Genomic DNA, 15,688 nt, shown 5'->3' with positions numbered 1-15,688 from the left:
ACATATAAAGAATTTAAGTGTATGAAATAACAAGTAGTGTTCGCGGAATACACTTGTAAAATTTGTCTGAAAAATCTGCTTTCATGTATGGGCGCCACATCACCAGAGTTACAAAAATTGTTGTGGTCTATATAGTAGGGTGCATTCGATTATATATACATGTGTGCGTGCGTGCGTGCGTGCGTGCGTGCGTGCGTGTGTGTGTGTGTGTGTGTGTGTGTGTGTGTGTGTGTGTGTGTGTGTGTGTGTGTGTGTGTGTGTGTGTGTGTGTGTGTGTGTGTGTGTGTGTGTGTGTGTGTGTGTGTGTGTGTGTGTGTGTGTGTGTGTGTGTGTGTGTGTGTGTGTGCGTGCGTGCGTGCGTGCGTGCGTGTGTGTGTGTGTGTGTGTGTGTGTGTGTGTGTGTGTGTGTGTGTGTGTGTGTGTGTGTGTGTGTGTGTGTGTGTGTGTGTGTGTGTGTGTGTGTGTGTGTGTGTGTGTGTGTGTGTGTGTGTGTGTGTGTGTGTGTGTGTGTGTGTGTGTGTGTGTGTGTGTGTGTGTGTGTGTGTGTGTGTGTGTGTGTGTGTGTGTGTGTGTGTGTGTGTGTGTGTGTGCGTGCGTGCGTGCGTGCGTGCGTGCCGAGTGTCCCAGCTACTTAAACCAATAAACCAAGAGTTAAAAATAAATTATTGCATATTTGTGACAACCATCTTGGGCACCGCAGGCAATGTTTTATTTCACAATTAATTAATGGTTGAATTCAGTTTAATTACCTAAATTTAAAAAAAATCCCTTTAGACAACAAATCAAATTTGAAGACTTGTGACCACCTCCAGAAAACCCCCTTCCATCATCTACGATAAGGAAACCCTCACGTGTGTCTTTTTTTCCCCAGCTCTAAAGAAAGCCCGCGAAATGCAAAAATAAACGACGTGACTGACGCATTCGCGCGCCGCGATCGTGCTGCTCTCAAGCGTGCTTTGAGAAAACGAAAACACCTGCAGCCCTCACGGCCCCGCAGCAGCGGCAGGCCGATATGTTGGCGGCGGCAACTCGCACCGTCACGTGTGTCAACTGGCTGACGCACACGAGAAACCACCAATATATCGGCCTGCCGCTGCTGCGGGGCCGTCGAGTCAAGGCTTCAGGTGAGTTTGTACAACGCAACGAAAGCTGCAGCAGGGATAAAGTTATCCCAGTTCGTTTAAGACAGAGCTTGGAAGGACACATGTATATCTATCAGAATACTGTTAATTCGCTCCACGAAGCCATTTAACTGCGTGTGATTGACGAACGATGTAGAGAATAATAATAATAATTGGTTTTTGGGGAAAGGAAATGGCGCAGTATCTGTGTCATATATCGTTGGACACCAGAACCGCGCCGTAAGGGAAGGGATAAAGGAGGGAGTGAAAGAAGAAAGGAAGAAGAGGTGCCGTAGTGGAGGGCTCCGGAATAATTTCGACCACCTGGAGATTTTTAACGTGCGCTGACATCGCACAGCACTCAATAGCGAAACAGTGGAGGGCTGTCTCTAATTCAGAAGACATGAAGTAGCTCCTATGATATGTGCTGAGCCATCGATGTACGCCTTGCTGTAGTACGAGACACCGCTCCACAAACAACTTGGCCTGAGGCGACGACGTGTGGTGGTCGGGAAATGCTTCGACCCGCTTGGAGAAGTGGGCGATTGCGACAAGAGCAGACCTATTGCTGGCGAGCGCTTTGGGAAACTGGCCAAAGTAGTCTAGCCCAACCGGTTTGAAAGATGAACTCAGTGGCGGAAAAGCCTGCAGGGGTGGCTGAGGTGCTCTCTTAGACGGCTTTCTTTATGGTCACGTCTGGCACGACGCCAAGGGTGCCCTGACGTCACGAAAGTGGCCTACCGTGAAAGCATCGCGCGAACTATGCAAGTCCGGAAGCAGCAACTTTTCCAGAAGCACATGGGAGGTCGGCCACAAAGTCGCTTAACGAGGACCAGCCCGCGACCTTCACATTCAAATGTTTGGAGGACTGAAGCTAAAATAGTGATGTTGTTCGTGACTATATACGGTAAAGTTGCGGCCGTACAGGTAGGGACGGAACTAGTCGATGGCCCAGACAGCGGCAAGGGATAGAATCTGTGAATAGTGGCGGCGCTTCTCAGCACCCTAGAGCTGGTGGCTCGCATAAGTCAGGGCCTTGTGGCGGCTAGAAAGGTACTCACCCCCCCCAGACTACTCATCGTAATGGACTGTGACAAGGCGCTCACGGAAGGCACCCTTGATGTTGATGAACTTGGTTTGGTTTGGTTCGGTTTGAGAGATTTACGCCCCAAAGGGACTCAGGCTATGAGAAACACCGTAGTGGAGGGCTCCGGAAGTTTCGACTATCTGGGGCTATTTAACGCACAATACACGGCCCTCTGGCATTTCGTCTCCATCGAAATGCAACCGCCGCAGCCGGGATCCTGCGTCTTTCGGGTAAGCAGCCGAGCGCCACAACCACTGAGCCACCGCGGTGGCGGAGAGGTTTCAAAGATAATATATAATGCAAAAACTCGCTCAAGAAAAGAACAATCCTCATCAGCTACTAACAAATATATTAAGCTTATTACGAGTATGGTTTAAATGTTATTTCTATATGTAACTATGTTTGTTTATTTGTATTGTAAGGTGATGAGAGGACGCAGGCAAGCCCAGTTGTTGATGCGTTGGCTGTTAGACGTCGCGTTGTATTTTGCCCCTTATTCATTTTGAATTCTCTCCAGCAACGCATTACTAATTCTCGCCAGTGCGACCTTTATGTCTCAGCGCCGCCCTTGTACTTTACAAGCAACCGAACAAAAAAGAATGCCTGGTGATGAGGCCAAACAAGAAGCGTGTATGCGGCAGTCAGAAAGTAAGGTATGCCGATATATGATTAATAAATATAAATAATTCTTTCCTGGACGCGTTCTAACCCCACAAAACGCTAATTTAATAATACGCATTGCATCAACCTCCCTGTATTGCAGCCGGCTGAAGCGTATCATCATCAGGTGTGGCTTTAGCTACGTGTTGCTCACAGCTAGAAGATGCTGCAACAATAATTCAAAACAATAAACGCGTTAGCGCTTCAAAGCAATTTCTCTTACTTCAATAGCCCGAGACACTAACTTTCTTTTTTCTATACAAAAATATGTACACGATTTGATGATGATTTGATTTGGCGGCTGAGATGTACTGAAGTATACGAACTCCTCTTCATACGTGGGGACAGCACCGTCACTTCGTCACGTCTGGCGTACCCAACCTTCCGAGCAATAAAACGTAGGCAACAGATACCAACGTGATTGTTACTTCGACAGCAATGGAATAGAACTAACGATAAGATCGCACTTGATGATGCTAGTAAGTGTAGTTTGAGCTGAACACAGAGTACCGAACGGGAGCCGCCAAAGATTCCACCAGGTCTGCAGTACACGCTTGTCGGCTTCTCCCAAGACCTAGACTGGAGGCCACTGCGTTTCGTGGCGCCTGTCCCCGCGAACAAGATATGCAGCGCCTGCGGCCTCGTGCATGGAAGGACCGCTCTGCTTCCCTTCTTGCACCTGCTCTGCTAGTCGTGTAGCAAGGAGTGCGTGCAAGATGGCGACAAAATGGCGAAAGCTCCTGTCCTCTGGACCGGCGGAAGTTCCAAGAAGAGGATGTCGAATGGAAGGAGTCGGCAACCGACGCTCTACTCCGTAGACAGGTAGGCCGTCTAACAGGATGCCAATAGAGTTTCATGAGGATAACTTGTAGGTTAGTCTGTGTAATGTGACGTAGCAGAAAGTGCCGCGTTCGCCTGTAGGCTAAACAAACCGGTGGCCAGCTGGGAAGAAGTGACAAGAGGCATGCTGATAAAAGGGTATCGATGGCAGGGACCAGGAAGGCAAAAACACGGCTCGTGTGTTGTCACCTGTGCTGTTCGCATCCCTTGAGAGCCACTTATCATAGTCATATAGGAACAACTCGGTCGCACGGTTCGGTCCCGGCCGCAGCGGTCGAATTTCGATGGAGGCGAAATTCGAGAGGCCCGTGTACTTTGCGATGTCAGTGCACGTTAAAGAATCTCCGCTGGTTAAAGTTTCCGGAACCCTTCACAACGGCGTCCCTCGTAGCATGCGTCGCTTTGAGATGTTAAGCCCTCATAAACCCCAAACCAAACCAACTCGCCGAGACGTTTATGAATGTGTGATTGTTCTTGAGAACAGCACGTATCTATAGGCCCCGCCGCGGTGGCTCAGTGGTTAGGGCGCTCGACTACTGATCCGGAGCTCCCGGGTTCGAACCCGACCGCGGCGGCTGCGTTTTTATGGAGGAAAAACGCTAAGGCGCCCGTGTGCTGTGCGATGTCGGTGCACGTTAAAGATCCCCAGGTGGTCGAAATTATTCCGGAGCCCTCCACTACGGACCTATTCGTTCCTATCTTCTTTCACTCCCGCCTTTATCCCTTCTCTTACGGCGCGGTTCAGGTGTCCAACGATATATGAGACAGATACTGCGCCATTTCCATTCAACCAAAAACCAATTATTATTATCTATAGTGCAGGCGGGCTCTGAGCCACCGCGTGTGATGCTACAATGGCTGTCAGCAATAATTAGTTCTCGACGGTCAGCATCCGGACAGGTTCACAGATCCACACCATAAGCCAAGGTGCAGAGCAGGGAATGATTAACCTTACAGCCCCCCTCAGAGCACGCGTGAACCCACCATATAGCGCCCTGGCATGGCTCGCATCTCTAAGAGCATGCTGTCATTCATCTATCTCATTCATCAGACGCGTGATCAAGATCGAGATGCGATCTAATCGGCTAACTAGCGCATAATTTCGAAGTATATTTAATGGTCACCCGGTAATTTCTTTCTTATTACTGTCATTTTAGCTTATTGTCATATTCTCCTAGACTAGGTAAGCGAGCACTTCGCGTAGAAAGTAGGAGTTCTAGCAATAAACGGACGCTAAATATCAATTTCCCGTCAGCATCGAAGGCACACTTGCTACACGGCTAGCTTCATAAAAGTTGTTCTAAGAGTTACCTTTTTTGGCGCCTCTTAATATTTCAAAGCAAAGAAAATATTTTCAGCATATAGTGTGTCGAGGGGTTAATAAAACTGATTTCATTCTTTTATAAAACTGATTAACTGTTTGGAAAGTGGGCTGAAATTTTCGTATTCCAAAATTGCACATTAAGAACAGTTGGACATCGTAACAAAGAAATACCAACGTGTGAAAAAGAAATTCTAAAAACCTATTCCAAAAATCGGATAAACATGTTTCCCATCCAACATGTACTTAGTTAACGCAAAAGCAAGAAGCAGCGTTGTTGCCGCTTTTTTTTTTGCTTCCATTGGCGTAGATGCTCACATGCTGGCACACTTGCTGGTCTGCTCTGAACTCCGTAGTGGTGCTCATCTTCTGTTCAGCTTTTTCGCTCGCCAGACTGCACCCGAGTACAATTTATAGAACTCTCATTAGCATGTACGATCCCCTTATCTCAGGTGAGGAGCCCGTCTTGCTTCCTCAGCTGAGGTAAGCATTGAAGGGAGCCATTTTAGTAATTTTGGAACCGTCCTTAACCACCCCTTGAGTAAGGAGGGGCACAGACCGATGAGCAGCCGCTTATACGCGTCTGGTGTGTAATATATGGGTCTAATAATAGAAGTATATTTGTCGAAATAAAAAAAATCAGCTAACACATCTGTAAGCTTGTATTTACTTCGAGGAATGCGTGCTTATCTGCGTTGGTTATGCATTTTTCGCGCGTTGCTGGAGGCGTGTACTGTACAGTCGTCAGCACGGCCATCTAGAGCCCTGGAAAGCCACCCAGTAGTAGAACGAAAGTGCAATTTTTAATCAGGTATTTCATTACAAACACAATGCTTGCGCTGCAGTGAACCAGCCTAGACACGGTTTGCACTGGTAATTGCACAATACACTGCACTGCACATTGGAAATGTGTATTGAAAATATTGGATGTATTGAATGAATGGCTAGTGAACATGATCGCAATCGGAGCTATATTTCAGGCGGTAATTTTTAATGCTTCCGCAAGAAGTGCCAGAAACTTTATTGTCGCCGCTATCTGGAAAACACCAAATCCCCGGTTACAGCGGGAAGCAAAACCAAAAAGGAAATAATCGAGGCCCTCCTAATCGCGCGGAATGCGCTCAAACGTGCGAGCATGCCGTCTATTGTATTATCAGATACAGAAATAGCATTTTTAGATGCAAACACCCCACATCGTCTCTTTTAGTCATGTGCATCCTCACCGTGCCCTTTACTGTTGTTACTTGTTGCTTCCATCCTCCACTCCCATTCGCTTTTAGCTGGGTTTTAGCTTCGCTTGAATGATTTGCACACTTTCCCCTATTCACTGTGGTTTCTTGCTGGCATCACACCTCGTATCCATATTTCCGCATGCAAGAAGACTCCAAAAATGACGACTGGATCTACGAGCGCAAGCCTGGAGGAGGAATAAGTTGAAATGCGCTGGGAGTCTTTCCGGTTGACCAGTAAACCGTTTTTACCTTCAGCTCTCCTCGGGGTTCTACTGAGTCGTGACACTGCTGGAGCATGCTGGGTATTAATAGGACTCCTTTCGGCAGTCCACAGCGGGTCCCGGACATCGACACGCCTGTCCATCACGCTAGCCGTGTCTAATCCTTGCCCCGGAGTACAACCATTTGCCGGGCGACTCTTCAAACGTCCAAGTTTTCCAGGTCTCCCAAGCCGTGGCACCTTCCACCCCTACGCCTGTGACTCTTCACAACACCAAGGCGCTAACACAAACACCAAATGCCGCATGCAAGAAGACGCCAAAGATATTGTCTGGATCTACGAGCACAAGGCTGGAAGAGGAAGAAGCTGAAACGCACTGGGACCCTGCCTGGTTGACCAGTAAACCGTTTTTATATTCAGCTCTCCTCGGGGTTCTACCGAGTAGTGACAATATTAATGCGAAAAACCTTAATGGCTTATACTCGCGGTGCCCGTCCGTTTGTCCATGACACTCTTCAACTGGATAAGAAAAGGTCTTTGTGCACGATGAGATTCAAACCACGATCCATCCGTTCTGCAACCGAGCGTGCTAACGACTACGCTACTTCCTGCCAACTCATACGTAATTCTCCTTGTCTAGGACGCTGCAGAGTGTTTGTAGAAAGGCGTCGAATCAGACGGATGCCTCCGGAATACCCTCCAGTGTCTCCAGCATTTAAGATTCACAAACAATTGTGTAATTAATCGACATCTTAACCACACATCAGTGACCAAGCAGCAACATCGCGCTAAAGGCTTTCGCCTCACCGCACTTTAGGTCAACAAAGTGCCCCCTGAATTTTTTAAAAGCATTTTTAGATTTTTTGCTTCTTGGAATTTAGGGCGTGCACTATCGACCTGTGGTGTAGAATTAATTCAAGGCCATGCAAACACCCGCACCGCAGCATCTCGTGTGATTCTTTCATTCTTAACTTGTCCCGTAACGCTACCTCCAGCGCAATATCACGCCGTGAAGCTCATGAATGCGACATCGTTACGGTACCCGTTCTGCAAATAAACCAGGCATTGTTGTCGTTGTCATCGTCTTCGTCGACTGCATTGTGGGGGAAAAATCCCCGAATAATAAATCTAGGTGGGCCTCCTAGACCACGTTAGCTTGAGGAGTCATCCCAACCTGCCCACCGGATTACGAGCAAACTGCCCACCGTGGCAGGTGGCATTTAAATTAATGATTGATCGCGAGAGGTTGCTCAGAAAGAGCAACCTGGGTTGCACAAGGCCCACCGCTGGGAGCACCTGCCATCGCAGGGCAGTGGCGCATCGCTTAACCGCTGCACCACAGCGCCAGGACTGGCGCTAGGACTGCCAGGAATCTATGAATCTAGACAATGAGCAGTTTCGTATACATGGGCATTACTTATGTATGCGCATCAGGTTAAGCTAAGCTCGACAACAAGATGGGGCCGCCGTACCCCCGCAAACTTCTTTATCTCATGCGCCCACCTCATTTTCTGCCCTTATCTTGGAATCCACTACGTTACCCTCAAGGGTCATCGGTAATCTTGCCTTGGCATTACATGCCTGCCCAAGTCTACTTCTTCCTCTTAATTTCGACTAGGATGCCAATGATCATTATTTAGTAACGTCCTTTATCATTCCAAAGCTACCACAATCACTATCACTAATTACAACTTTCTTGATTAATGTCTTTGCTTCAGTGCCTATATAATCACACATTACTCTTTTATGGTCTACTGGTGACGGCATGCGAGATCATGATGACATCATGTGGCTTCTTCGTGTACGGCGCCGGGTATCGTAGCTGGTGAGCCATATAATGTTTCCGCGTTAAAGTTCATCCTGGTTCGGTAAACGAGGCAGGGGCCACTGCCACTCCGGGTCAGCCGTTGTATCAATGAAGCCAACCGCGACTGCAGCCGCAGGATAGAGATAGGTCGAATCACTCATTTCTAACTCACAACTGCTGTTAATGAAAACCGGTTTTCGAGGAAAGGAAATCGCGCAGTAATTATCTCACATCTCGGTTGGCACCTGAACCGCGCCGTAAGAAAAGGGATAAAGGAAGAAGTGAGAGAAGAAAACAAGAAGGGTTCACGGGAGTTAGAAGTCCCAAAGCTACTCGGGCTATGAGGTACACAGTAGTGGAGGGCTCCGGAAATTTCGACCACCTGAGGATCCTTAACGTGCACTGATATCGCACAGCTAGTACGCGGGCCTCTAGAATTTCCCCTCCATCGAAATTCGACCGCAGCGGCGGGGATCACACCCGTGTCCTTCGGGTCAGCAGCCGAGCGCCATAAGCACTCAGCCCCCGCGACGGCGAAAAGGAGGTGCCGTAGTTGAGGTCTCCGGAATAATTTCGACAACCTGGGGATATTTAATCTGCACTGACATCGCAAAGCACACGGGCGCCTTTTGCGTTCCGCCTCCATATAAAGGCGCCCACCGCGACCGAATTCGAACATAGGAACTCCAGCTCAGTACACGAGCGCCCTAACCACTGTTCCAGTGCGGCGGGTAAGTGGTGTTAGTCTAATACGTCATTTTAAAGTAAGGCACTTATCACTCAAAATTAGTGTTCTAGCTCTACATGTACATCGACTTACTCTGACAGTAGTCCCGGATGCCATCTACTTCAACACCTGGGCTCTCAGCAATGTCATACATTAGAGCAGCAATTTATCGAACAATAAAATGCGAATGCGCTATTGACGAGGTGACGCCACGGTGGAGCTCAGTGCCTGTCGCAGCATTGGCCTTCTCTCAAAATCGTTTCCGCAGCTTCCTGAAGCTTGGGGTGCGAAAAAACTTTATCGGCAGCAGAGGCAGCAATTGTCGTACTTTGAGGAAGCACAAAGGAAAAGCTTTCGACACTGGCATCGGTTTGGCAGTTCTTCCCTTCAAATTCCAAGTTTGGCTCTTGACTATAGCCGTGGACTTTTCCTATAGCCACAAAATTCCCCGCATTTTCATGCTAACTCTTTGGCTTCCCTGAAAACTTGCGAAGAACTTTTCTAATCAGCAACCAAAGACGGAGAAAAAATTATTTGAAAATGGGAAAATTCTTGTTTGCAACATCATTCCAGCTTCCGGTGACCCATCTTGTCTGAGGGAGCCATTCAGCGTCTAGACAGGGCACGCACTATGCACACAGTGACACTTTGTCGAGTATTGACTAACGCCTAACGCAAGGAAACTGAAAATTTTACTCCTTGTGGCTAGCTGTGCAATAATTGTTACGCTTTGTAAAAAATCAAGCAGGAGACCTAAGCCACCTTACGTGCACTGAATAAGAAAACATTGTTTTGACAGTTTGCTTTCTATTGTATTAATTTTTTTCTGCCTTTCCAATGACCAATCTACTCATTAGTATACAGTCGCAAGGCAACGCACGATAAGTTCACCTTTGTTCGCTAACAAGCAGCGGGGTTTGTGGCTTATGTTCGTGATGATCCTCTTGTTTTTTTGTATGATTGGACTACACAGCTTATGGAAAACTAGATGGACCGACATTGTGAATCAATTGCTTCGACGAAATCTCATTTATGCCAACTACTGTTGAGCTGAGAGAAGTGTATGAACAGATTGACTTTCAACCGGAGTGGCACTGTCTCTTGGTGATTCGCTCAGGCTTACCTCCCGACTAGTGCTCTGGTGATTTGCCTTTCTGGCACGTGTTTTGTAGCGTTTCTTAAAACCTTTGTCGATAGTTCATGTAAATATTTATGTTTAAAGAAAGATTTTTTGGCCTATGGGTTGTGTGCTCGCCTCGCAGTCTGAAAGTCCTGGGTTCAATTCCCCGCACCTTCGGAAGAAATCTCACTTTTCATTGATACCACGGTAACGTCATCAGAGATTTTTGGGCCCCCTTTTACGGCCAACGACGACAACGCCCGGTTTCGCTGCTGATGAGCCGTATAATGCTTTCGCATTAAAACATCTTTTTTTTCTACGCAGGTCCGTTGTTGGAACGAAGACTCTGGTGCGAAGCTATGATGGCTGCTTCAGAGCTCCTCAGCCACATCCAGAATGAGTGCAAATACCACTGCACGACTTGTCAGCGAGGTTGGGGAACCATTCTTTGCAGCAACGTCTGCGTCCACCCCAGGTCGAACTGCAGCGAGTACATCCTCCAAGACGCACCCAAGGACCGACAACAAGCAAAGGAAGCGTCAACGTCGTTTGAAACATTGTTTTATGTGCGCGCTTCGGAAATGAAAGCTATAGGTTACAGGAGTTCATCGACGAGTACAGAGCACAGAGCGAAGTACTAAACGGGATATGCGATAACATCAATATTCTGAGAGAGGTACTGAATGCTAAGCTTCCTGAAGATGCTGACCAAAGCCACGGCAGCTTAGCGCGAAATGCAGCCGACATGAGCCACGTTGTGAAAAGGGAAATTAAAGAACGTTTGAACACGCCTAGCTTCACGCTGAATGAAATCGCTGGAAAAGTAAATTGTTGGAGCGAAACTCTGAGGCATGATGCAGAAGCTGCCACGAGACAAAATGGAGACAACATTCAAAAAAATGCTCTCGACATCGGAGCGGTGCAAACAGAAATTAAAGATAACCACGAGAAGGCTCTGCACTGTTTTGAATCGCTGCTAGCGCACATTTCATTCAGCTTCGGATTTTGCTATTTCACCATTCCAGATGTGAGAGCTGAGAAAGACACTGTGATGAAGGAGGGCAGTGTTGGCTTTACTGGTCCTCACGTGTACCTTCGCGGCTACTGCATGCATCCCGGTGTGTACTTCAAACGAAATGGCGACTCCGTGTCACTGCATATCCCTGTTAATCTGCGCAAAGGTGTTATCGATGATGTTTTTCAGTGGCACCTTCGTGCGTACTGTAAAGCTAAGCATCATATATCCAGTGTCCGGTAAAGAGAGTGAGGCAACCTTTAAGCCACCACCATGGAGGTATGCCAAGCACTCTTCAAAAAGAGCGGCGTGGCAGAACCTCGGCAGTTACGACCCGAAGCTACGTTAAAGGCTACGTTAAACACAATGGGCATCTGCTGAAGAATGAGGTCCTTGCGTGAAATGTCTGCAACTGAGATTAAGGGCGGATTCATATCGGCGAGTCAACTTGTGCACTTGCGGTTCTGGCTTCAGCCTTAGAGGTATTTTAATGCTAGAAGCTTAACATGTGCGGCAGAATCCTTGAGCATGTTCTTCATAATAGGCATAGCTTGAGAAAGGCACAAGAGGAGATGTTATAAATGTGAGTGGTCCAGCCGAGGTGATTATTTGATGTGATTCCGAGATATTTGTCTGGAATTTCGGTTAAGCGACGGTCCTCGATAGAGTGCGGATGCTGAAGTGGATATTTTTCTGGTTATGCAAAATGGAACAAATTTTTCTCAGTTAAGTAACATGCCGACCACTCCTCGCACCATTCAAATATTTTTATATATTTACCGTGTGTTTGTATTCATTTCGTCTAAATTCAGAATTTTCACAGGATCATGAGTCACATTAACAATGTCATTACAAATGATTATGAAAAGGAGCGGCCCCATTAACACTACGTTGCGGAACTCCGGAAGTGACTGGAAGAAAATGAAAGTTGAAAGCATTAACAGGCACGTAGTGATAGCGCAGGGTCAAGTAGGCAGATACCCAGGCAACCTGGAAGCTGGAAAATTTGTTTTTTTTTAATTTCAAGATTAGTCTGTCATGTGGAATACGATCAAACGCTTTAATGAAGACTAAAAATATAACATCAACATGTCGCGGTTAATCCAATAAAGATGCGAAAAAATGAACTGTTCTTCATTTCGTAGTGGCCCTTTCGTGAAACCATGCTGGAGCGGAGATATGAAATTATGCTGACTTAAGGAGTCAGTGTTGTGAGTACTCTCGATATGTTCAAGCAATTTACAGGCCGTCGATAACATCAAAGAAATGGGACGCTAGTCAAATAAAGATAGTGGGTTCCGTTTCCTAACCTCAGGAACTACTCACACTAATATCCAGTCACTGGCTAGAGAGGAAGAGCTCATTTAAATTTAAGAAATTTATACAATGTACCTCGCTAATTGTCCGGCGTAGCGCCGAATAAATTCACTCTGAACATTTTCTGGTCCTGGGGACGATTGAACTTTCAACCTTAACAGCATGTTAACCATGCCCTATTAGGAAATAATGTCAGCGTCCGGAATGTCCGGAGCAGTATTTACGATTGGTTCAGAACGCGGGAAAGACACCGCTGAAATGGCGATTTCTTTATCGCCATATTCAGAATTCTTTACGACGAGCACAGTAATGTGCTTGCTGTAACTGAAATTAACTGAAGACACAGAATACGCCTGAACCCGTTGATCAACCTACTTTTTCTTTTCAATTCCTCCACGTGCACAGACGCTTTACAGCTAGTGAACATGGGTGCCGCCATCATTCGTGATGTGACCAAGCCCGCCATTTCGCCTTTGAGGCTTTGTGCTTTAGGGCAGCTGTCGATGTTGGCATGGCCCCGAAGGTGTCAGTCTTGTTTCCGAACAGCACAACAGGGCTATTTCCAAGTTAATTTTTTTCACTAGCATCCCGCTTTCCATTAAAATGCTATGGTCATTGCTGCAAGGACGGTTGCGGACAGGCGAGATAAAGCTTTCAAGGAGCTCACGAGTGTGTAACTTCTCGAGAAACGAAAGGAAATTCCGCATAGCTTCTTTGCGACGTGCACTAAGGCAACTCGGCAGAACTACGCTCATCTCCAGGAAGTATGAACGAATGTGACACTCCAGTGGCAAAACGATATAGCCTACATCAAAGACAACAAATAAATCTATCGCAAGCCCGATGAGCGCTCTTATCTCTGACGACGACAAGCAGTCGGCGTAAACTGCAACTAGGGCCACGCGCTTCGCTATTCGCATTTCATTTGATGCTGATAATTCATTCTACAACGGGTCCTGGATGTTGCTAGCCGTCATCAGCCAATTTGCATGCTTGTTTGGCTCATTATTTGTCCGATCATGTTCTCTGTCGTTCGCTACTCGTTCGGTCGGCTTCTCGCATTTCTTGAAACAATATCGAAAACAATCTAAAAAGTAAAAACACCGTTGTTAGTTACTCTTCCTCTCGGTACTCTCGTCAAAACGTTGTCCAACACCCTGAGGCTTTCCTCTCCCTTGTTCATTTTGTGATTTCGGTATTTGTGGCTTTTTTAACCTAAGCAGATGTACTTCCTTACTGCTTTCTTAATTGTTTTTTTCTGCACCGCCAAGTACCGCCTGCACCAAGTTCATAGTACCACCGAAGGCAAAAACTTCGCTAGCCGGCCCTTAAGAAGCGTTACTCTGAGCAGCATATATGATGTACGCACTGGCGCAGACGATCACTGAGATTACAAGCAGGAGGCAGCTGCCCCATTTTTTTTCTTTTCTGCAACAAACGGTGCCGGCTTTTATTATCTCTAAGTGAGTGCGACTAGAAGGAAAGGCACTGCGCCATAGCTTACTGCGCACTTCTTCTCCCGGACATACCAATCCCGACAAGCAAGAAGTACGCGCAGAATACCAGTGATGCATCCTTGATAACGGTGGGTGTTAAGAAACATACGTGGTGAACTGTGCCGCTACAGCACGGCTGCCAGAGCAGCCCTCATTGAAGCAACGGAACGCGTTCAACGATGCCTCCGAGAAGTACGCGGTACACGCTGGTTGGGTTCTCGTCGGAACTCGACTGGCGGCCCCTGGTCTTCGCGGAACCTCTGCAAACGTTCAGGGTGTGCAGCGCTTGCGGACTGGTGCGCAAGAGGACGGCAATGCTACCCTGCTTGCATGCGTTGTGCGAGGCTTGCTACGAGCAGAGTGCTCAGGAGGGCGCACGCACCTGCCCACGTGACGGACGCCGATGCGAGGAACAGGACGTCGACTGGAAGGACTTCCCGCTCGAGGAGCTGCTCGAAACAGAGGTGAGCAATGCACGCAGCAACGCGGATGGCAATTAGTCTATTTCCCTTAGCTTTACGCCTTTTCAATGGAAAGCAAAGAAGACCGCTTGTCACTTTTCTGTGCCCGCAAGCAAAATCTTCACCGGCCAGTATTTGGTTATTGACTTCCTGCCCTACTGTATGGAGATGGGCAGATAGCGCCGATATTGCTGTGAGATAGTGCTGTCGCGGTAGTGGAATACGAAGAATCGCTCGCTTCGCATGCGCCCCTTACAGCAGCGGTGGCCCAGTGTTTGAGCATCCGCCTCGCATGCGGGAGGTGCGGAGTTTGATCTCCAGTGCCGCCGGGTGCCCACCTGTGATACAACGGGTACAGAGTGCAAAACCCATCTCTAGAACATGTTCTGGGCGTGTTTCGTGCTGAACACGCGGTATCTAGCGATAACATTTGTTGAATATGGTCTGGATGCATGCATTTACAGTTGGGCTCGTAGGATTCCATAGTTATTTTTTTCTTGTTGGTCTCAGCGGCTTCGGGAGCCGCGAAACACTCAGCTAGGTTGTTGTAGACATCTGTTTTGACCTCGGTACAAGCTTTCCTCTGGTCTGGTGATCGGTTTATTTAGGGTGAAATGCTTTGGAAGTGGGTATTTTACCACGCCTTCAGTATAGAACAAAAATACCCTTTGCATGGCTCTCTTTGGCCACAGGTGCCCTTGCGGCATAAAAATCTACCATCGTCATTATCATTGGCCTGCGCCTTGGTTGGCCTGCGTGAAATGGTCGAGCGCAATAACTTCAAACACGCGATCCAAGCAGAAAATTTCTAAAAATTTCGGGGCCAGCCATGTCGCGAAACGACCGCTTCTTATCATGCAAGATGGTAAAGTTTTGTAGGGGGCACGCTCGCGCCATCTATCGTCAGATTAATATGGCTACAGAAAGGTATCTTCTTCTTGCGCCAAGCAGTTTTCCTACCGTTCACTTCCTCTGATTCCTCGATAGCTCGCTTGTTTACTTGTAAGCAAATTGACGTAAAACCATGCGCATTTCGTAAGGATGCTAACCATGAAGGAAAATGGTTGTACTTTTGATTTAATTTCCACGCACATCTTTCTCACACAAAAAAGTGTTTAGTAGCGTTCGTGGAGGGCGACCTCTCTGCTCAGTGTAGTCTTGCTTTTGTCGCTGTTTCTGTTTTTTTTTTTGTTTTTTTAGCAATTTCGAATATACGTATTTTGAGGTCATCGCAGCGTGCAAGCTACTAAATTTGTGTTTTATA

The 15,688-nt window shown here is 47.3% G+C and overlaps 1 protein-coding gene across 1 annotated transcript in view; it reads left to right on the top strand.

Annotated features, from left to right (window-relative positions):
• LOC144104039 (RING finger protein 151-like) overlaps nt 1-10,571 on the top strand; it is a 34,922-nt gene extending 24,351 nt beyond the window's left edge. The window contains exon 2 of the mRNA XM_077636822.1: nt 10,460-10,571. Within this exon, the coding sequence (XP_077492948.1) occupies nt 10,460-10,498 (39 nt within the window). The 3' untranslated portion in view covers nt 10,499-10,571. The remainder of the gene's footprint in view (nt 1-10,459) is intronic.
• Nucleotides 10,572-15,688: the final 5,117 nt, after the last annotated feature.

The sequence above is a fragment of the Amblyomma americanum genome, chromosome 9, assembly GCF_052857255.1.
Source record: "Amblyomma americanum isolate KBUSLIRL-KWMA chromosome 9, ASM5285725v1, whole genome shotgun sequence".
Classification (NCBI taxonomy): domain Eukaryota; kingdom Metazoa; phylum Arthropoda; class Arachnida; order Ixodida; family Ixodidae; genus Amblyomma; species Amblyomma americanum.
The sequence above is the reverse complement of the archived record's forward strand: the minus strand, read 5'-3'. Positions and strand labels throughout refer to the sequence as shown.